At 47.5% G+C, this 23263-nt stretch overlaps 1 protein-coding gene across 4 annotated transcripts in view; it reads right to left on the bottom strand.

Annotated features, from left to right (window-relative positions):
• Positions 1-23263, bottom strand: part of TMPRSS9 (transmembrane serine protease 9) — a 90400-nt gene that overhangs the window by 20324 nt on the left and 46813 nt on the right. For all 4 annotated transcript variants that reach the window (XM_038771921.1, XM_038771924.1, XM_038771923.1 and 1 more), the window contains 5 exons: positions 18979-19092; positions 11261-11432; positions 9857-10131; positions 6822-6958; positions 1652-1946 (listed from right to left, as the gene is read on the bottom strand). In XM_038771921.1, coding sequence (XP_038627849.1) covers positions 1652-1946; positions 6822-6958; positions 9857-10131; positions 11261-11432; positions 18979-19092 — 993 coding nt within the window. The remainder of the gene's footprint in view (positions 1-1651; positions 1947-6821; positions 6959-9856; positions 10132-11260; positions 11433-18978; positions 19093-23263) is intronic.

Genomic DNA, 23263 nt, shown 5'->3' on the forward strand with positions numbered 1-23263 from the left:
TCTGGCTCAGATCCAAAGGACCAGGTGGCAGATTCCAGATCGCTGCACATTTCCCCTCCCTCAAAACAGGGCTCGGTGGGGACGGGGGGGACTGGAGGAGGGTGGGGGAACAGTAAGTATGGGGAATTGACTCCCACAGGAAGTTGTACAGGTTGAAAACAGCACCTGGTCCAAGTCGCATGGATGAGTGGCCCGTAATGGGTTTCAAGAGGCAACGTTAAGGGATATCATTTATGCTGATGATGGGACTGAGGAGGGCAGCCATCCCCGGGTTCCTCCAAGGCTGGTGGGGCCTCTGCCAGAGGCAGGATCTTAGGCTAGATGAACCACAGGCCTGACCTAGTCATGGCACTGCTTGTGTCCAGTGATTCTTCTTGCCCCACCACCTGCTAGGGGCTCCCCAGTGGTGCCCCCTCAAAGCAGCGTAGCTCGGTGGAATGAGCGCGGGCTTCGGAGTCGGAGGTCAGGGGTTTTAACCCCGACTCCACCACTTAGCTGTGTGACTTTGGGCCAGTCACTTCTCTGTGCCTCAGTTACCTCATCTGTAAAATGGGGATTAAGACTGTGAGCCCCCCGTGGGACAACTTGATCACTTTGTAACCTCCCCAGCGCTGAAAAAGGTAAGCGCTTAACAAATACCACCATCATCATCAACTGCTGGACCATGTCCTCAGCCCTACTTCCTAAAGTCTTAGGCAAACATCAGATCCCCTACACCTGGGAGGGGGAGGAGTAACAGTATTCATTAAGCACTTGCTCTGTGCACAGCACTGTACTAAACACCGGGAAAGAGCATACAGGTAGCAGACAAGAGCACAGACAGAACCAGCAGTGGGTTTTCTCACAGGTCCCCACACACCCCAGTTTCTGTTTCTTAAACTCGCACTCCGGTCACCACTCTTCCCCCAGGTGACAAGCTGCCTGCTAGCTAACGCCAGCAAAGGCCCACTAACAAGAACACCACTTTCCCCACCTTCAGAGCCTTATTAAGGTCACATCTCTTCCAGGAGGCTTTCCCCAATTAAGCCCTCTTTTCCCCGGCTCTCTCTCCCATTTGCATCGCCTATGCACTTGGATCTGTGACCTTTGGGCACTTGATATTCACTCCACCCTCAACCCCACAGCACTTTACATATATTTGTTGCCGACTTGTACTTCCCAAGCGCTTAGTCCAGTGCTCTGCACACAGTAAGTGCTCAATAAATACGATCGAATGAATGAATGTATAGCTTTAAGTGATACAGTATCAGTTATTTATATTTATGTCTGTCTCCCCACCCTAAACTGTAAGCTCACTACGGGCAGGGAACGTTTCTGCTCACTCTGTTGTGTTGTACTCTCCCAAGTGCTCAGTTCAGTGTTCTGCACGCCGTACGAATGGGGCCGCAGCACCACTGTCCCCAATCAATCGTATTTATTGAGCGCTTACTTTGTGCAGAGCACTGTACTAAGCGTCCCCACTCAACCCTGGAAACCCATAGGGTGCCTGGCTCTTTCCTGAGGTCTGGGCAGCTCTGAGGGGAATCAACGACTCCAGCTGGTTTACACACTTCCTGAGAAGGCAAGAAGGGGCTCACTGCTGCGAGACAAAGGGAGCTCCGAGTCGAGCGGTGCTCTCCCACAGCGTCGGCCGGTCTCAACCGTGAATTACCTTGCGGCCTGGATGTGGTGCCTCGAGGCAGGACGGTGGCTCCCAGCCCCGTGCTGGGCGGCAGCGTGGTCCTGGTGATGGTGGGGCTCTCTGGGGTGCTGGCCCGGGTATCAGAGGCCGCCCCCGTGGTAGAGCGACTCGAGATGGCCTCCGAGATCCAGTTCCGGAGCTTGGTCACTCGGGCGTAGACCCCGGGCCGCTGAGCCTCTGCACAGCCAACCCCCCAGCTCACGATGCCGGCGAGGAAGAACTTGCCCAAAGACTCCTCACACACCAGGGGCCCTCCCGAATCACCCTGCGAGCCAAACACAGAAAGAAGCAGCTCAGAGCAGTTCACGCAGGACGGCCCTGGGGTCCGGAACTAAATCCCGCTCTACCGAGCGTGGACCGGAGCAGGAATACATTCCACTCCCTTCTCCTCGGCAAGCGCGATGCTAGGGGGAAGTCTCAGCCCATCCTAAAGACATCTGCATTTCAGGAGCATGAAGGGAATCACTGGTCATATTCCATCTCCAGTACAGCAATCCTTCCCCGCCTTCAAATAACACTTCCTAATACCAATGATAATAATTAGGGCATTTATTAAGTTCCCACTACGTGCTAAGCACTGTATTAAGCGCTGGGGTAATAATAATAATGATGATGGTATTTGTTAAGCGCTTTCTATGTGCAAAGCACTGTTCTAAGCGCTGGGGGGATACAAGGTGATCAGGTTGTCCCACGTGGGGCTCACAGTCTTAATCCCCGTTTTACAGATGAGGGAACTGAGGCACAGAGAAGTGAAGTGACTTGTCCAAGATCACACGGCTGACAATTGGCGGAGCCAGGATTTGAACCCACGACCTCTGACTCCAAAGTCCGTACTCTTTCCACTGAGCCACGCTGCTTCTCTTTACACCAAATTTTAATATTCCAGTTTATCAAAAACAATACAAGTGACCACATGTCTTCCATACATTTTCTTTTCACCACACGTTTGGTTAATTCCACAGTGGACATGTTGAGGTAGGCTTCCTTATTCAAACCATCACATTTATACCAGATATTCATTCATTCATTCAATCGTATTTATTGAGCGCTTACTGTGTGCAGAGCACTGTACTAAGCGCTTGGGAAGTACAAGTTGGCAACATATAGAGACAGTCCCTACCCAACAACGGGCTCACGGTCCAGAAGGGAGATGTCTGACCTGATGAACTCATATCTACTTGTGAACTCGTAGATGAACTCGTAAAAAAAAATCATCTTGATATATTTGGAATATATATATATATTTCATATATATATATTCCATATATATATATATTCCAAATATATCAAGATGATTTTTTTTACGAGTTCATCTACGAGTTCACAAGTAGATATGAGTTCATCAGGTCTATATATATTTCATATATATATATATTCCATATATATATATATTCCAAATATATCAAGATGATTTTTTTTTACGAGTTCATCTACGAGTTCACAAGTAGATATGAGTTCATCAGGTCAGACACAGTCCCCGTCCCACATGGGGCTCACAGACGACCGGAGAGGGAGTACAGGCATTTAATCCTCAATTTTCAGATGAGGAAACTGCGGCAAAGTGAAGGGACTTGCCGAAAGACACACAGCAGGCAAGTGGCAGAGCTGGGATTAGAAAGCCAATTTTCCCAAGAGACCTTGATTAATCCCTCCACCTTTCCGCTCTTGGTATACCATCAGCTACCTTAATTCAATATACAGGTAGACTTGGGGGCTATATATTTAACAGTCTGTTTCTGTTTTTATCATAGCAGCCACCTACAAGAGTGCTCTGTATACTGTAGTAGGAAGCCCAGTATAGAGCTCTGCACACCAAAGCTGTTCCACAAACGCTGCCGAAGGATCAAACCACCAGAGTGGAAAGACACCCACCCAGGTTTCTTATTTTTCCTCCCTCTTTCGCTGCTTTTTTGAAAGTAAAATCGAATCTCCTCCAAATTCTTGTGTTATCTGGATCTGGCTCCCCGTTGAAGGGAGAGAGAGGGGAAAAAGTAAGAGAGGACCAAGTCTTTTAGTTTTCTCCTCTCAAGCCATTCGACTCGCTATGCCTCACTCTTGCCTCTCCCACCCCCTTCCCTTCTAACCAGGACCCTCAGATTATCCAGGACATCTGAATCACCACCATTCTCCTCATCGTCAAGGCTTTTCTGAAACCACGTCTCGTCCCGAGGTCCTTCCCTAATTCATCTCTCACCTCACACTCCTCCCTTCCCCCAGAAACCCCCTCCTGCCATTTCAGCACTTCCGCATCACCCAAGTACTTGGCTACTCACCCACCCCGCACCGCACTTAGGATTTTTCTGCTCTGTTCCTTCCCCCACCTGTAATTACCTAGACTGCACGCTCCCTTCTAGACTGGAAGCTCCTTGTGGGCAGGAAACATGTCTATCAACTCTGTTGTATTGTACTCTCCCTAGCGTTTAAGTAATAATAATAATAATGGCATTTGTTAAGCGCTTACTATGTGCAAAGCACTGTTCTAAGCGCTGGGGGGGATACAAGGTGATCAGGTTGTCCCGCGTGGGGCTCCCAGTCTTCATCCCCATTTTACAGATGAGGTCACTGAGGCTCCGAGGAGTTACGTGACTGGCCCAAGGTCACACAGCAGACATGTGGCGGAGCCAGGATTCGAACCCATGACCTCTGACTCCAAAGCCCATGCCCTTTCCACTGAGCCATGCTGCTTCTCTGTACAGCGGTCTGCACACAGTAAGCACTCAATAAATACCACTGATGGATTGATTGTCTGTGTCTTGTCTCTCCCATTAAATTGTGGGCTCCTTGAGGGCAGGGATCATGTCTATTAACCCTAGTGTACTTTCCCAACTTTTGATCATTTCCCTTGAAGACCAATTCAATCAGCTCTCAGTAGGTTTTAGAGAGCACTATGCTCCTCCCCCCATCCCACGTGGATACTCTATTGCTACGTTTTGACAGATATAGATTCACTCATTCATTCAATCATATTTATTGAGCGCTTACTGTGTGCAGAGCACTGTACTAAGCGCTTGGGAAGTACCAGCTGGCAACATCTAGAGATGGTCCCTACCCAACAGCAGGCTCACAGTCTAGAAGGGGGAGACAGGGAACAAAACAAAACATATTAACAAAATAAAATAAATAGAATAAATATGTGCAAGTAAAATAAGTAAAATAGAGTAATAAATATGTACAAACATATATATATATATATATATATATATATATATATATACAGGTGCTGTGGGGAGGGGAAGGAGATAAGGCAGGGGGGATGGGGGGAGGAGAGGGAGAGGAAGGAGGGGGCTCAGTCTGGGGTGGGGGCTCAGAGCAGATTCTTCGCCCATAAATTCTTTTCCAAGATCCCCAGAACCACACTTTAGCACTGATTCTCCAATTTACTTTTTAAAATAGAAAGCAGCGTGGCTCAGCGGAAAGAACACGGGCCGGTGAGTAAGAGGACTTGGGCTCCAATCCCAGCTCTGCCACTGGCCTGCTGTGTGACCTTGGGATTTGTGACTTTACTTCTCTGGGCCTTAGTTACCTCACCTGTAAAATCCTATTCTCTCCTACTTAGACTGTGAGACAGAGTACTACTACTACTACTAATAATGGCATTTGTTAAGCGCTTACTATGTGCAAAGCACTGTTCTCAGCGCTGGAAGGGGGACACAACTGAGAGCTCACCTCCTCCAGGAGGCCTTCCCAGACTGAGCCCCTTCCTTCCTCTCCCCCTCGTCCCCCTCTCCACCCCCCATCTTACCTCCTTCCCTTCCCCACAGCACCTGTATATATGTATATAGGTTTGTACATATTTGTTACTCTATTTATTTATTTTACTTGTACATAGCTATTCTATTTATTTTATTTTGTTAGTATGTTTGGTTTTGTTCTCTGTCTCCCCCTTTTAGACTGTGAGCCCACTGTTGGGTAGGGACCGTCTCTATATGTTGCCAACTTGTACTTCCCAAGCACTTAGTACAGTGCTCTGCACACAGTACGTGCTCAATAAATACGATTGATGATGATGATGATGACACAAGGTGATCAGGTTGTCCCATGTGGGGCTCACAGTTTTAATCCCCATTTTACAGATGAGGTAACTTGAGGCCCAGAGAAGTTAAGTGACTTGCCCAAGGTCACACAGCAGACATGGGGGAGAGCGGGATTAGAACCCACGACCTCTGACTCCCAAGCTCGGGCGCTTGCCACTGATAATAACAATATTATTATTAATCTAAAAATAATGATACTTTGTTAAGCGCTTACTACGGTCCACGCACTGTTCGAAGTGCTGGGGTAGATATAAGTAAATAAGGTTAGGCAGGAGGGAATAAATTTCAATCTTGCATCCACCCCAGTGCTCAGAACACCTAGTAAGTGCTTAACAAGTACCATAATTATTAAAACAGGCCACAAAGTGTTTTCCTTTCTGTGACCCTGGAGCATGGAGGCAGTATGGTCTGACTGAAAGAACACTGGTCTGGGAATCAGGAGACCCGGTTCTAAACAAACACCACCGCTCTCTATTTGAACCCATGGCCTCTGACTCCAAAGCCTGGGCTCTTTCCACTGAGCCACGCTGCTTCTCTGTATCTCTTGTATTCACCCCAGCGCTTAGAACAGTGCTTTGCACGTAGTAAGCGCTTAACAAATGCCACCATTATTATTATTATTATTATTATTATTATTATTATTTCACTGGATGTTGCGAGGCTAAAAAGGACATTATTGATGTGAAAGGTCTTCAGAGCTCTACAAGTTCAAGGTCTCAGGATAATTATTACCAGGGGTTCAGCCTTTCCCCAGAAGCAAGTATACATTCCTGAACTTCAGCCAACAACCGTCAGTTTGCAAGAGTATTTAATGAGCGCCCACAGGGAAACCTCGCACTGCTTTAGGCATTTGGGGTTACATAAAAGAGAACAAAGTCTCTTCCCTTATAGGAGATTAGGGACACCTGAAGATAACTTCAACCTCAATAGGGTCATTTCAAAAGTGGCTGGAGCTGGCAGGAAATCCCCTCCCACTGGATCCTATACGAAAATAACCTGCAGTCTCCCCTTTTGGCTTAATTGGCACAGGAACCCTCAGAGTTCTGCTTTTGGGGTGAAAAGAAACCCTATACTGCTTGCTCTTTGTTCCTGTTGGGGGGTCTCACCTGACAAGAGTCAATTTTCCCGTCCAGGTAGCCAGCGCACATCATTCTGTCGGTGACTGTGTTGCTATAGAGACTGGAGCACAAAGCCTGATCCAGCAATTCAACTGTTGCCTTCTGCAGGATCTCTGGTTTCACCACTGAGGAAGAAAGGGGAGAGAGAAATATTTTCCATTCCTCAGGGAGGATCCTGGCTGCAAGCATGGCCTAGTGGAAAGAGCGCGGGCCTGGGAGACTTGTCTGCTGTGTGACCTTGGACGGGTCACTTAACTTCTCTGAGCCTCAGTTACCTCATCGACAAAATGGGGATTGAGACTGTGAGGCTTACGCGGGACAGGGACTGTGTCCAACCTGATTACCTTGTATCTACCCCAGCGCTTACTACAGTGCCGGGCACATAGTAAACGCTTAACAAATACCATAAAAACAAAACCCCAATTGTCAGCTGGGTGACTTTGGGCAAGTCACTTAACTTCTCTGTGCCTCAGTTCCCTCACCTGGAAAATGGGGATTAAGACTGTGAGCCCCCCGTGGGACAACCTGATCACCGTAACCTCCCCAGGGCTTAGAACAGTGCTTTGCACATAGTAAGCGCTCAATAAATACGATTGATTGATTGATTGATTTGCACATAGTAAGCGCTTAATAAATGCCATTATTATTATTATTATTATTATTAAAAAAACAAAACAAATCACAACTTCACCCAGGCCTCTTAGCTATTATCCCACCCATTGGCAGCTCTCTACCCCAAGGTCCCAGGAAGACAGAGACCAAGGCAATTAATTATTTACTCAACAGTGGCTATGTCTCTGGGCTGGCTGGTAATGGACCACCAAACCAAACCGGTTCTACCATTTGATACCTACACCTGTTTTCCCCCCAAAGAGCCCTTTAAATAGTGTAAACATTCCTAAAATGTTCACGGTCGTTCATTCATTCATTCAGTCGTATTTACTGAGCGCTTACTGTGTGCAGAGCACTGTACTAAGCACTTGGGAAGTACAAGTTGGCAACATATAGAGACGGTCCCTACCCAACAGTGGACTCACAGTCTACTGTCAACCAGTAGCGCCGAGGCTGGGGTGCGGGAGGGAGAGAGGGGGTGCCCTGTGCCGGGGGGTGCTTCTGTGGCTGGACTCAACTAAATGGTCAGCCGGTCGGTCACTCAATCATATTTATAATAATAATAATATAATAATAAGTGCATTTTTTAAGCACTGGGGTAGATACAAGGTGATCAGGTTGTCACAGTCTTAGTCCCCATTTTACAGATGAGGTAACTAAGGCTCAGAGGAGTTAAGCGACTTGCCCAAGGTCACACAGCAGACAACCTACTTAACTACAAGTAGGTAAGACCCATCTTACTTCCTTACCTTCCCCACAGCACCTGTATATATGTATATATGTTTGTACATATTTATTACTCTATTTTATTTGTACATATCTATTCTATTTATTTTATTTTGTTAGTATGTTTAGTTTTGTTCTCTGTCTCCCCCTTTTAGACTGTGAGCCCACTGTTGGGTAGGGACTGTCTCTATATGTTGCCAATTTGTACTTCCCAAGCGCTTAGTACAGTGCTCTGCACATAGTAAGCGCTCAATAAATACGGTTGATGATGGCTAGCCGTGAGATAGATGAGATTGAGTTCTTTCCTCTAAGACTGCAAGCTCCTTGAGGTAGGACTCAATGTCTTTGTCTTAAATTGTGCTCTCTCGAGGGCCTAGTACAGTCCTCTACACAGAGAACGTGCTCAGTAAATTCTGATGGTCATGAAGGTTCAAGAGGAGTTTGGATAAATTTAGGGATGGGTATTCCTTAATAAATTCCTGGAAGGAAGATTAAGGATGCATAAGACTAAACTGGGGGTGTGAGATGATTCCAGTCTTAGCCACGGGAAGGATGTCCAGGAGGGCAATAATCACATGGGTCAGCCACGCTTCCCATAGCGGGCTATTTTGTTAGTATGTTTGGTTTTGTTCTCTGTCTCCCCCTTTTAGACTGTGAGCCCACTGTTGGGTAGGGACTGTCTCTATATGTTGCCAATTTGTACTTCCCAAGCGCTTAGTACAGTGCTCTGCACACAGTAAGCGCTCAATAAATACGATTGATGATGATGATGATGAATAAATACGATTGATGATGATGAAGTAGCGGGGCCAGGATTAGAACCCACGTCCCCTGACTCCCAAGCCCGGGCTCTCGCCAGCAGGCCACGGTGCTTTCTGTGTGCAGAGCGTCGTTCTAAGAACGTGGGAGAGTACAATATAACAAACACATTCCCTGCCTACAACGAGCTTACAGTCTAGAGGAGGCTGCGTTGGTGGCCCTGCTCCACAACTGTGCCCCAGGGTTGCCCCTCTTATCCCAGACTCCGCTCCACGTCGACGCCGGACTGAACAGGCTGTGCCGCTGGAGAGCAAACATGGGGGTGGGAGCGCGTACTGAACCGGATTCCTCTCTCCTTCCCTGCCGGAGCCCCAGAAGAGGGGATGGAGGAGGATAGTGGGGAGAGGGAAAGGCACCGGCAGAGTCGGGAAAGGAGAAGGGAAAGGGAAAGATTAGCCGCTCTCTCTCAACTTGCTTTGGGCTTCTCAAAGAGTACTTCTGCCGTGACGCCTGCGTGAAGCGACTTGCCCCGAGTCACCCAGCTAAGTGGCGGAGCCGGGATTCGAACCCATGACCTCCGACTCTTCTAGACTGTGAGCCCGCTGTTGGGGAGGGACCGTCTCCGGCTCCACCACAAGTCTGCTGTGTGACCTTGGGCAAGTCACTTCACTTCTCTGAGCCTCAGTTACCTCATCTGTAAAAATGGGGATTAAGACTGTGAGCCCCACGTGGGACAACTTGATCACACTGTATCCCCCCCAGCACTTAGAACAGTGCTTTGCACATAGTAAGCGCTTAACAAATGCCATTATTATTATTATTATTATTATTATTATTATTATTATTATTAAACGGAGGTCTTGGAGACCACAGCCCTAGGCCCGGGCTGGCCAAGTGTCCTGCACGCTCGCCCCCGCCATACTTACGGAAATCTTCCTTGAGGTAGCCCCAGCCCGAGATGAGGCACCTCTTGCTCGCGGGGAAGATGTGGGTGGCTGCAGGAAGGCAGACGGGCTGGATGCGCTTGTTGAAGGGCAGGGGGTGATGCAGTTCCAGCACGGCCACGTCAAAGTCAGCTGTGTCCATATTGTAGAAGGGGTGCTTGACGATCTGAGATATGCCCACCTTCACCGTGCCCCCGTCGGAGCCGCTGAGGGATGTGGTCCCAGCAAAGGCCGTCCAAGCGGTCGGGTCTTGGAATCTGGAGGGGCCAACCACAAATTCATTCATTCATTCACTCAATCAGTCGGATTTATTGAGTGCTTACTGTGTGCAGAGCGCTGTACTAAGTGCTTGGAAGAGTACAATGTAACAATAAACAGACACGATCCCTGCCCACAGTGAGCCTACAGCCTAGAGGGGGAGACAGACATTAATCTAAATAAATTACATATATGTACATAAATGTTGTGGAGCCAATCCCAAACCACGGGGATTCTCTGCCCGCTGTCCTAGACCAACTCAGGAGAAAATGATGCCTCAGTCTCCACCTGTATGGGCGTCTCTAACCTGTAGACCCACAAGAAATGAGGAATGAAAGGGAGAGATGGGGCAAGAGTCCATTAAAGGCGGGGTATCTGTTAAGCGTTGACTTTGTGCCAAGTTTTTTCTCGTACTGCCCATTTTGGGAAACATTTATCACCCAGCAAAGGCATAGGGCAGCTTCATTATCATCATCACCAACAGTCTGGACTCCACACCTACTGCATGCTGAGCACTGTTCTAGGTGTTGAGGAACATCTGGTACTAAACAGTCTCTGCCCTTGAATATATAATATAATGGGAGAAAGAAGTGTGTGGTTTTGTGTGTGTTTGTGCGCTTGTATCTATCATGCCACATGAAAACAACAGCTTTGTCTCACCTGTTGTTGGTGGAATGAACACTTTCACCCCCCACAGCTGGAGATCAGATTGCTTCCATGAAGCCGACACCTCTTTCGAGCTCTCTTGAGTTCTCTCCTTGTCAGAGAGCTCAGCGAGATGCATCTTAGCACTGCCAAAATGACAGTATCCACTTTCTGAACTAGACCACGCCCATACACAAGAGGGTGGAAGGCTAGATGGGGAACACAATCAGACCTTCGACCTGTAAAAGCACTTTTTATTTCTCCAAGTCCTTTCATATCAGTTATCCTCGGGAGGTAGGGATTGGCGGGTATATGCTTCCCATTGTACTGAGGAAACTGCGACGAAGAGAAGATCAGGGACTTCCCCGTGAGCATGCATCAGGGCAGTGGCAGAGTTGGCCACCGTGATCTTGCCACCGGGTCACACTCCCTCCCAGTACCGAGATACAGTGGGGTAGGGTCAGTGGCGGGGGACTGACTTACTCGTTGAAACAGTGAGCTGCAGACACCAGCCACTTTTCACTGAGGATTGCAGCTCCACAGAAGTGCTCATTGTTTTCCCGGAGGCTGACCTGCCAAGGAAACTCGCCCTTGGAGGCGTCGACACCCCCCACGATCCTGTTGGATATCTGCACGGCAGGCCGGACTCCACAGTCTGAAAGAGAGGACAAACCTTTACACCCAAGCCACTCTTGAGGAAAGAGCCGGCCAGTCTGCCAGCTTCTGGTAATGAAACTTCTATACTGCCATGATTGGAATTAGAAAAAGAAATGGGAAAGGGAAAGGCTACTGGGAACTCCAGGCCAACACTGGTCTGCTGTGTGACCTTGGGCAAGTCACTGAACGTCTCTGTGTCTCAGTTACCTCAACTGTAAAATGGGGATTAAGACTGTGAGCCCCACGTGGGACAGGGACCGTGTCCATCCAACCTGATTAGCTTGTATCTACCCCAGCACTTAGAACGATGCCTGGCACATGGGAAGCGCTTAACAAATACCATTTAAAAAAAAAGATAAAGATCCAGTTCCAAGGCAGTAACCTTGGGGCACCCATTCTAGGGTTCAGCCCTGCGAGGTCAAACTGCCCAGACCCTCGGACTAAGATATCACCAGATGGGGGCCCGAAAACCAAAGGCAGAGTTCTGCCAAGCAATCAGTACAGTGTTCTGCACAGTAAGTGCTCAAAAATACCACTTTTTGGTATTTTGGCACTCTAAAAAAAACCACGCTCCACCCAGTTCTATTATAACGCTACAGTTGAGCACTTGCAAAACCCCGTTAAGGAAAACTTGTGCGGCAGTACTCACTGGTTCTCTGCCACACACACGTGCAAAACCAGTTTCTTCCGATGCCACTTAGAGAAGCAGCGTGGCTCAGTGGAAAGAGCGCAGGCTTGGGAGTCAGAGGTCATGGGTTCTAATCCCAGCTCTGCCACTTATCAGCTGGGTGACTTTGGGCAAGTCACTTAACATCTCTGTGCCTCAGTTACCTCGTCTGGAAAATGGGGATTACGACTGTGAGCCCCATTTGGGACAACCTAATTTCCTTGTATCTCCCCCAGCACTTAGAACAGTGCTTGGCACATAGTAAGTGCTTAACAAATACCAAAATTATTATTACCATGGTGTAATGCATTGTCAGATGAACGTCCCCTAAAACCTTCACAGTGTTCTGGCCAAAGCACGTGGTTAAAAACTCACAATGTGGCAGAACTGAGTCAACAGTCGCAATATTGCCACCACATTTTACAAAGGACACAACGGGGCTGGAGAAGGGACACCCGGATGATCGGGGGAATGAAGCAGCTCTGACAGGAGTTAGGACTTTCCAATCCGGAAAGACACAGAGCTGTGAGGGGACAGGATGGAAATTTACAGTCTTCAGGGAGGTGGTCAAAGGGAGACCAAGAGGGACGGGGCCTGGGAAGTCGGGGGCCGGCTCCCAAAGCCAACAGAGTAGAAAGACCCAACTTGGGGTCTTCTCAGCCCCACTCCAAGGTCCTCGGTTCTCATCAGAGACCTGTGGGGAGAGAAGCCTGAACGTTCGGTCCAAAAGGGCACAGGACAGCCCTCTCATCATCAATTGTATTTATTGAGTGCTTACTGTGTGCAGAGCACTGTACTCAGCGCTTGGGAAGTACAAATTGGCAACATATAGAGACAGTCCCTACCCAACAGTGGGCTCATAGTCTCAGAAATCCTTGGGCAGTTTGGGGGAGGTGGCAACTGCCCCCAACATCCCCCATTTGTTCATTCAATTCAATCATATTTATTGAGTGCTTACTGTGTGCACAGCATTCATTCATTCAATTTTATTTATTGAGCGCTTACTGTGGGCAGAGCACTTTACTAAGCGCTTGGGAAGTACAAGTTGGCAGCATATAGAGACGATCCCTACCCAGCAACGGGCTAAGCGCCTGGGAAAGTACAATACGGAAATAAAGAGAGATGATCCCTGTCCACAGGTTCACAGCCTAGAGCGGGGAGACAGATATCAATACAAGTAAATAGACAGCAATATCAATAAATAAATGAATTCCCCTTATTAGTTACTGTGTATACTTCTTAATACCACCTTGTCCCTTGCCATGTGCTGCCTGATGAAGCATATATTACATAATCTCTTTCTTGAGGATGTTCGAATAGCCCTATCGACTATACCTCTCCTCCCCTCTCTGGGTCCCAGCTTGTTGTTTTCCTACCTCATCATCATCATCATCATCATCATCATCGTATTTATTGAGCGCTTACTGTGTGCAGAGCACTGTACTAAGCACTTGGGAAGTACAAGTTGGCAACACATAGAGACAGTCCCTACCCAACAGTGGGATCACAGTCTAAAAGGGGGAGAACCTACCCTCCTGTGCCTCCCCACACTCCCCCCCCCATCACTGTGGTTTTCCCCGCCTCGGCAGCGTGAAAGACATCATGGCCTAGTGGAAAGAGCCCAGGACTGAGAGTCAGGAGGCCTGGGTTTGAATCCCATTCCACCACTTGCCTGCTGTGTGACCTCGGATGAGTCACTTCACTTCTCTGGGTCTCCATTTCCTCCTCTGTAAAATGGGGGGTAAGGTACCTCTTCTCCCCCTCCTCTGGGGCTTAGACTGTAAGCCCCATGTGGGATAAGGACTGTGCCAAATCGGATTGTATGGTATCCACCGCAGCACTTAGCACCGTGCTTGGCTTGACACAAACGCCACGATTATTATCAGCTTGGCGCTTAAGAAATATCATAATGATTATGAACACAATGCACACAGGCAAGATCCCAAAGGGAAAAGGCTGGTGAAGACGACACTGGATCAGAGTGTGAGCCCGTTGCTGGCTAGGGATTGTTTCTATCTGTTGCCGAATTGTACTTTCCAAGTGCTTAGTACAGTGCTCTGCACACAGTAAGCGCACGGCTTTTCTATTCTGCAAACTACTGCTGCCACTACTGCCAGTGGCCTCTTCCCCAAGCCTGCAATTCCTGCCTAATAATAATGATGATGATAACAATAATAATGACGATGGTACTCGTTAAGTACTTACTATGTGCCGAGCACTATACTAAGCACTGGGGTAGATAGAAGATAATCAGGTTGGACACAGCCCTGTCCCACACGGAGCTCACAGTCTAAGTAGGAAGGAGTAGGATTTAATTCCCATTTTACATATGAGGAAACTGGGACACAGAGGAGTTAAGTGACTTGCCCCGGGTCACGTAGCGAGCAAGCGGTGGAGCCGGCCGGCATCGGAACGCAGGTCCTCTGATTCCTAGGCCCGTACACTTTCCACAAAATCACGCTGCTTCTCTGGGGTTGTAAAGTGGGGTGCAAGGTTCAGACTGGAGTGGGATTAGGGGACGGCAGATAATGAAAATAATTCTGGTAACATTAAGCCCTTACTATGTGCCAGGCACCGTACTAAGCGCTGGGCTGGATACAAGCAAAGCAAGTTGGACACAGTCCCTGTCCCACATGGGGCTTACGGTTTCAATCCCCATTTTACAGATGAAGTAACTGGGGCACGGAGAAGTTAAATGATTTGCCCAAGGCCACACGGCAGACAAGTGGCAGAGCCGGGAGTAGGACGCATGACCTTCTGACTTGTCAATGGCAGTAGCAGCAGTGAGAGCAGCTGTTTAAAAAACCATTTTCAGAATAGAAAAGGGGAATGCTTAAAAAGTAGAATTTATTAAGTGCCTGCTAATCAATCAGTCAGTGTTATTTAATGAGCCCTTACTGTGTGCAGAGCACTGTATTAACTGCTTGGGAGAAAACAATGCAACAGAGTTGGTAGACCCGTTCCCTGACCACAAGAAGCTTACAAGAAGCTCAGAAGCAGCATGGCTCAGTGGAAAAAGCCCAGGCTTTGGAGTCAGAGGTCATGGGTTCAAATCCAGGCTCTGCCAATTGTCAGCTGTGTGACTTTGGGCAAGTCACTTAACTTCTCTGGGCCTCAGTTACCTCATCTGTAAAATGGGTATTAAGACTGTGAGCCCCACGTGGGACAACCTGATCACCTAGTATCCTCCCCAGTGCTTAGAACAGTGCTTTGCCCATAGTAAGCGCTTAATAAATTCCATTGTTATTATTATTATTACAATCTAGAGGGAGATACAGACATTAATATACATTTTAAAATTACAGTTATGTAGATAAGGGCTGTGTGGCTGAAGGGTGAATAAAGGATGCAAATCCAAATGTAAGGGTGATGCAGAAGGGAGTGGGAAAAGAGGAAACGAGGGCTTAGGGAAGGCCTCTTGGAAGAGATGTGCTTTTAATAATGCTTTTAAGGCGGGGAGAGTGATGGCCTGTCAGATATCCAGGGGAGAGAGAGTTCCAGGCTAGAAAGAGCACATGGGCGAGGGGTCAGCGGTGAGATAGATGAGTTCTAGGTACAGTGAGTAGGTTGGAATTAGAGGAATGAAGTGAATGGGCTGGGTTGTAGTAAAAAATCAGGGAAGTAAGGTAGGAGGGGCAAGGTGATTGAGTGCTTTAAAGCCGATAGTTGATGCAGAGGTGGATGGGCAACCACTGGAGGTGGGGAGATGTGGACTGTATGTTTTTTTAAAAAAGTGATCCGGGTAGCAGAGTGAAGTATGGACTGGAATAGGGAGAAACAGGATGCCCGAGGTCAGCGAGGAGGCCAAGGCAAGATAAGTGTTGTGTCAACATAGTAGCAGTTTGGAGGGAGAGGAGAGGGCTGATGTTTTTAAGGTAGAACCGACAGTAATTCATATTAGATTGAAAGTGTGGATCGAATGAGCGAGATGAACCTACTATCCGCAAAGCTCTTTACGAAATGCTAGGGAAAAAAAAATACACAACTGAGAATCAGACGCAGTCCTAGCTACACAGCCAATCTTCAAAAGCAGAATCCCAAGCGGAAATCGCGTCAACAGGAAGTGGTTTCCGCTGGGCGGCTGTGGAATCAGCTTCACAAAGGCAAAAGTTTCTCTATAATAAATAAGGTGGGAGATTAGTGAGGGGGAAGGAGGAGGAGGAGGAGGATTCTCCTCTAAAGGAAATGATTTCTCAACCAGTTCAGTGAAGTGTGGTAAGTAATACGTCCATGCAGTTTAGAAGCCCAGCAATTTCTTCCTTTTCCCCACTGCCAGCTTGAGGGACAAATCAGTCTCTGCTGAGGTTTGCTGGATTGCCTTTTGTGCCTGGGTGTGGTTTCCCTCTCCTCTGGGTAAGGGATGGCTTCCAGTTCACTAACAGAAATGAGTGCTAATTTCAGTTTTTGACCAGAACTGGTTGTTTCTGAAGCTAAACTCCAGGCTTTCCTATTTTGGGAGCTAATGAAAGTAGTTCTGTAATGCAGGAGTGACATTCTTGAAGACCCACGGTAAGAAAAACCTACACTATACTCTTTACACCTTAGCAAGCCATTCCTTCCCACTCTGCATCACATTCTGTTTGGACAGACATGTTTTATTGGACGAACGCTCCCTAATTTCCCAAAACACCTAAGGAAAACATAATGGGGCTCTGTTATATTGTAATCTCCAAAGTGCTTAGTATAGTGCTCTGCACACAATAAGCTCTCAGTAAATACAATTTATTGACTGATGCTTGAATCTGAGATTCATTATTGTTCAAGACTGGTATTCATTCATTCAATCGTATTTATTGAGCGCTTACTGTGTGCAGAGCGCTTGGGAAGTACAAGTTGGCAACATATAGAGACGGCCCCTACCCAACAATGGGCTCACAGTCTAGAAGGGGGAGACAGACAACAAAACATTATAAAACAAGGTATTATTTTCAATGGGTGTAAAAAACCGGGAGGGTGGGGTTTTTTTTTCCCATTGTTTTAGGTTTTCCTGAAGTTCCAACCCTCCCAACTTTATACCAGCCCCTGTCTTCAACTGTGTGTGCAGTGCTGGAGAAGGTGGGGGTGAGAAGGAGGCTAGATACCTAATAGGATTGGATAACAAGGACCTTATTATTCATTCATTCAATCGTATTTCATTCAATCGTATTTATTGAGCGCTTACTGTGTGCAGTGCACTGTACTAAGCGCTGGGTAAGTACAAATCGGCAACATATAGAGACGGTCCCTACCCAACAACGGGCTCACAGTCTAGAAGGGGGAGACAGACAACACCACAACACAAGTAGACAGGTGTCAACACCAACAGAATAAAAAATAATAATAATGATGGTATTTGCTAAGTGCTTACTATGTGCAAAGCCCAGTTCTAGATGCTGGGGGGATACAAGGTGATCAGGTTGTCCCCCCCGTGGGGCTCACAGTCTTCATCCCCATTTGAAAGATGAGGGAACTAAGGCCCAGAGAAGTAAAGTGACTTCCCCAAAGTCACCCAGCTGACAAGAGGCGGAGCCGGGATTAGAACCATCTATTAATGTCTTATTAAAGACATTAATATTTATATTAATGTTTGTCTCCCCCTCTAGACTGTAAGCTCGTTGCAGTCAGGGAATGTGTCTGTATACTGCTATATTGTGCTCTCCCAAGCACTTAGTACAGTGCTCTGCACACAGTAAATACGACTGACTGACCTGAGCTGAGTTATTTAGAGCCAGCTGTTCCTACCCCATAATTTAGACGAATTTCCCATTCCCTAGGGTAGGTACAGAACAGAAGCTGACCCATATCTCCTGTTCAGAAGCAGTGGGAAGCAGCATGACCTAGTGGAAAGAGCCCGGGCCTTGGAGACGGAGGACCTGGGTTCCGATCCCGGCTCCATCACTTGCCTGCTATGTGATCTTGAGCAGTCGCTTCACTTCTCTGTGCCTCAGTGTGGGCAGGGAATGTGTCTGTTGTTAATAATAATAATAATAATAATAATGGCATTTATTACTACGTGCAAAGCACTGTTCTAAGCGCTGGGGGGGATACAAGGTGATCAGGTTGTCCCACGTGGGGCTCCCAGTCTTCATCCCCATTTTACAGATGAGGGAACTGAGGTCCAGAGAAGTTAAGTGACTTGCCCGAGGTCACAAAGCAGACATATGGCAGGGTAGGGACCGTCTCTATATGTTGCCGACTTGTACTTCCCAAGCGCTTAGTCCAGTGCTCTGCACACAGTAAGCGCTCAATAAATATGATTGAATGAATGACAGCCTGTGTCCAACCTGATTTGCTTGTATCCACCGTAGTGCTTGGCTCATAGTAAGCTCTTAATATTTATTACTCTATTTGTTTATTTTATTTGTACATATTTATTCTATTTATTTCATTTGTTAATATGTTTTGTTTTGTTCTCTGTCTCCCCCTTCTAGACTGTGAGCCCGCTGTTGGGTAGGGACCGTCTCTGTTGCCAACTTGTACTTCCCAAGCGCTTAGTACAGTGCTCTGCACACAGTAAGAGCTCAATAAATACGATTGAATGAATGAATGAATGAATGTGGCAGAGCCGGGATTAGAACCCATGACCTCTGGCTCCCAAGCCGTGCTCTTTCCACTGAGCCACGCTGTAGTCTCCCAAGCGCTTAGTACAGTACTCTGTACACAGTAAGTGCTCAATACTTGACTGACTCAGTTACCGCATCTCTAAAATGGGGTACATTTTACCCCAGTCTCACATAGATTGTGAGCATTTTGGACAGGGACTGTGCCTGACCTGATGATCTTCTCTCGGCCCCAGCTCTTAGTACTGTTCTTGGCATGTAGTAATCACTTGGTAAATACCATAATTCATTCAGAAGGAGTGAAGTATCTGGGATAGGGGGCAGCTAGACAGACCTACCACAGAGATCCTCATCGGAGCCATCAGAGCAGTCCGCGTGGCCGTCACACTCAGGGTTCACTTTGATCACGCACTGGCTGCTCTTGCAGGTAAACACGCTCCCCGGGCAGGCTCCTGGGGGATGAAGGAAGGACACAATTACCATCTGAGGTCAGAGATTCCCGGGATTGATTTGCTCCCAAAACACTGAGCCCTTCCAGCATCCAGAACCCTGGTGATCCAGAACACCCCGCCGGGCCTCCTGAGATCATTTATCTGTGGGCAGGGAATGTGTCTGTTTATCGTTGCATTGCACTCTCCCAAGCTCCTAGGACAGTGCTCTGCACACAGCAAGTGCTCAATAAATACGCCTGAATGGATGAATGAATGAATTTATTTGCTGGGAGAATGAAGAACTGATATTAGTAACGTATTTGAGACTTGGAGCTTTTCCCAGGTGCCAACTCCAAGGGGTTTCTGGCCCCCACAGCTCTTCAAAATGGTCTCGCAACCTCACTCACCCCAGGTCTCTGACAAGACCCAAGAGCTTCTGAGCAGCACTGATCTCACCCGTTTCAGACCACTGGATTCATAATGAACAACACACGTCCTAGCTTGTAAGCGCCTTGAAGGCAGGAACCATGTTTTTACTTCTACGGTAGGTTCCCAAAGTACCTAGTACGGTGGTCCATCCCCAAAATGCACTCAATAGGCAGCGAGGAGGATAGATGTCCTGAGCTTCTCATCTTCCCTCCCAAACTTTCTCCTCCCAACTTTCCCCGTCACCGCTCACAGCACACCATCCTCCCCATCTCTCAAGCCCCCAGTTGTGGCATTGTCCTTGACCTCTCTCTCTCAACCCGCATATTCAGCGAGCCATCAAATCACGTCAATTCTGTCTTCACAGCTCCAGAATCCGCTCCTTCCGAACTGCCACCACCCTGTTCCAAACACGTGGACTACTCACCTCCTTGCTGACCTTCCTCCTCCATTCTCTTCCCTCTCCATCCACACTTCACTCTTCTGCCCAGATCATTTCTTTAAAACATTGTTTTGTGCCTGTCACCCTTCTCCTCAAAATTGTCCAATGCTTGTCCATTCTTCTCTGCCTCAGGCAGAAACTTCTAACCACTGGCTTTAAGGTCCTCAATCAGCTCTCTCCCCAATATTTATCCTGGCGCCCAGCCCACACAATTTGCACCTCGAGCCAAACTACTCACTGTGCCTCGTTCTCGTCACTTGCTGTCATCTTCTTGCTCGGGCCCTTCCTCTTGCCTGGAACTCTCCCCCATCAGATCTGGCAGACCAAAGCTCTTCCCATCTTCAAAGTCCTCCTAAAAATCCCATCTCTTCCAGGAGGCCTTCCTTGATTTGTCTCTCATTCCCCAACTCTGTTCCTATACTACTACTGCAGTGTCACCTAAGCACTCAGGTACTCACCCCCATCCCCTTGTAGCAAATAGGTAGATATCTTTAAACTATGTCACATCTCTCTGTGGGTACATTGTAAGCTTCTTGAAGGCAGGGAACCTATCTAAAACTCTAGCATGGCTCAGTGGAAAGAGCCCGGGCTTTGGAGTCAGAGGTCATGGGTTCAAATCCCGGCTCCGCCAATTGCCAGCTGTGTGACTTTGGGCAAGTCACTTCACTTCTCTGGGCCTCAGTTACCTCATCTGTAAAATGGGGATGAAGACTGTGAGCCCCCCGCGGGACAACCTGATCACCTTGTAACCTCCCCAGCACTTAGAACAGTGCTTTGCACATAGTAAGCGCTTAATAAATGCCATTATTATTATTATTATTATTACTGGTAGCATGGCTCAGAAGCAGAGTGGTTCAATGGAAAGAGCACAGGCTTAGGAGTCAGAGGTCATGGGTTCTAAACCCGGCTCGGCCACTTAGCTGTGTGACTTTGGGCAAGTCACTTAACTTCTCTGTACCTCAGTTACATCATCTGTAAAATGGGGATTAAGACTGTGAGTCTTGCCGGGGACAACCTGATTACCTTGTATCCCCCCCCAGCGCTTAGAACAGTTCTTAGCACGTAGTAAGCGCTCAACTGTGAGCCCGCTGTTGGGTAGGGACCATCTGTATATGTTGCCATCTTGTACCTCCCAAGCGCTTAGTACAATGCTCTGCACACGGTAAGCGCTCAATAAATACGATTGAATGAATGAACAAATACCATTATTATTACCCTTCCCCTCCCCACAGTACTTGTATATATTTGTACAGATTTAGTACTCTATTTTACTTGTACATATTTACAATTCTATTTAATAGTAAATGATGTTAATGCTGTTAATGATGTGCATATAGCTATAATTCTATTTGTTCTGATGATTCAAGCGCTTAGTACAGTGCTCTGCACACAGTCAGCGCTCAATAAATACGATTGATTGATGATTTTGACACCTGTCTACATGTTTTGTTTGGTTGTCCTTCTCCCCCTTCTAGACTGTGAGCCCGTTGTTGCGTAGGGGCCATCTCTATATGTTGCCGACTTGTACTTCCCAAGCGCCGCTTAGTACAGTGCTCTGCACACAGTAAGCGCTCAGTAAATACGATTGAATTAATGAATTATCATTATTGTACTCTTTCAGATGTTCGGGACAGTGCTCTGCACAAGGTAAACACTCAATAAATACCTTCGATTGCCTGATATGTCTGTCTTTCCTGCTAGATTGTAAGCACCTTGAGGGCAGGAATCATGTCTACTTACTCTATTGTACTCTTCCAAGTAATTAATACAGCATTCTGCACAGTTAGCACTCAATATGTGATTGATTGACAGATGTAGGCTGTTCAGACTGAGGGTGAATTTGTGTGGGTGTCTGCCTGTCTTGGGTAAGCAGGCTGCCCTTTGTTTCAGAGGCAATGTTCACATTAGAGAAGCAGCATGGCTCAGTGGAATGAGCCCGGGCTTTGGGGTCAGAAGTCATGGGTTCAAATCCCAGCTCCGCCAATTGTCAGCTGTGTGACTTTGGGGAAGTCACTTCACTTCTCTGGGCCTCAGTGACCTCATCTGGAAAATGGGGATGAAGACTGTGAGCCCCCCGGGGGGACAACCTGATCACCTTGTAATAATAATAATAATAATAATAGTAATGGCATTTATTAAGCGCTTACTATGTGCAAAGCACTGTTCTAAGTGCTGGGGAGGTTACAAGGTGATCAGGTTGTCCCTGGTGGGGCTCACAGCCTTAATCCCCATTTTACAGATGAGGTAACTGAGGCACAGAGAAGTTAAGTGACTTGCCCAAAGTCACACAGCTGACAATTGGCAGAGCCGGGATTTGAACCCATGACCTCTGACTCCAAAGCCCGGGCTCTTTCCTACTGAGCCACACTGCTTCTCTTGTAACCTCCCCAGCGCTTAGAACGGTGCTTTGCACATAGTAAGCGCTTAATAAATGCCATTATTATTATTATTATTATTTGCCAGCTAATGGCACCAGCACAGCCCCTGTTGATTCCCAAACCAGAGCGCTGGGGGCCGGGGGAGAGTGTGCCTGAAGCCATGGAGCAAGTAGGAGCTGGAGGGGGGGCGGTGGCGGTGTGCATCAGGAGCCGATAGTCCAATCACCTCCTGGAAATAGTCAAGGAGGCCAATCTATCACCCTCTGGAGAAGGGTCCAGGACTGTTCGCCCCGGGTGGGGACAACAGGCAGTTGAATCTACCGAAGCTCGTGCTGCACTCAGAAACTATACAGCTGTCAGAGAGCCCTCCTCAGGGACTCTGGAGGAGACACTGAACGGGACAAAGGGCATTTTGGGGACAAAACTGGTGTGTGAGAGAGAATCAATCAATAGTATTTACTGAGCACTTATACTACACTAAACATGGGGGGGGGGGGAGAGAGAGAGAGAAAGAGAGAGAGAGTACACAATATCCTCAAGGACCTTACAATCTAGTGGGAAAGGCAGTCATCATCATCATCATCATCAATTGTATTTATTGAGCGCTTACTATGCGCACAGCACTGTACGAAGCGCTTGGGAAGTACAAATTGGCCACATATAGAGACAGTCCCTACCCAACAGTGGGCTCACAGTCTAAAAGGGGGAGACAGAGAACAAAACCAAACATACGAACAAAATAAAATAAATAGAATAGATATGTACAAGTAAAATAAATAGAGTAATAAATATGTACAAACATATATACATATATACAGGTGCTGTGGGGAAGGGAAGGAGGTAAGATGGGGGGATGGAGAGAGGGACGAGGGGGAGAGGAAGGATGGGGCTCAGTCTGGGAAGGCCTCCTGGAGGAGGTGAGCTCTCAGTAGGGCCTTGAAGGGAG

This window comes from Tachyglossus aculeatus, chromosome X1, assembly GCF_015852505.1.
Source record: "Tachyglossus aculeatus isolate mTacAcu1 chromosome X1, mTacAcu1.pri, whole genome shotgun sequence".
Classification (NCBI taxonomy): domain Eukaryota; kingdom Metazoa; phylum Chordata; class Mammalia; order Monotremata; family Tachyglossidae; genus Tachyglossus; species Tachyglossus aculeatus.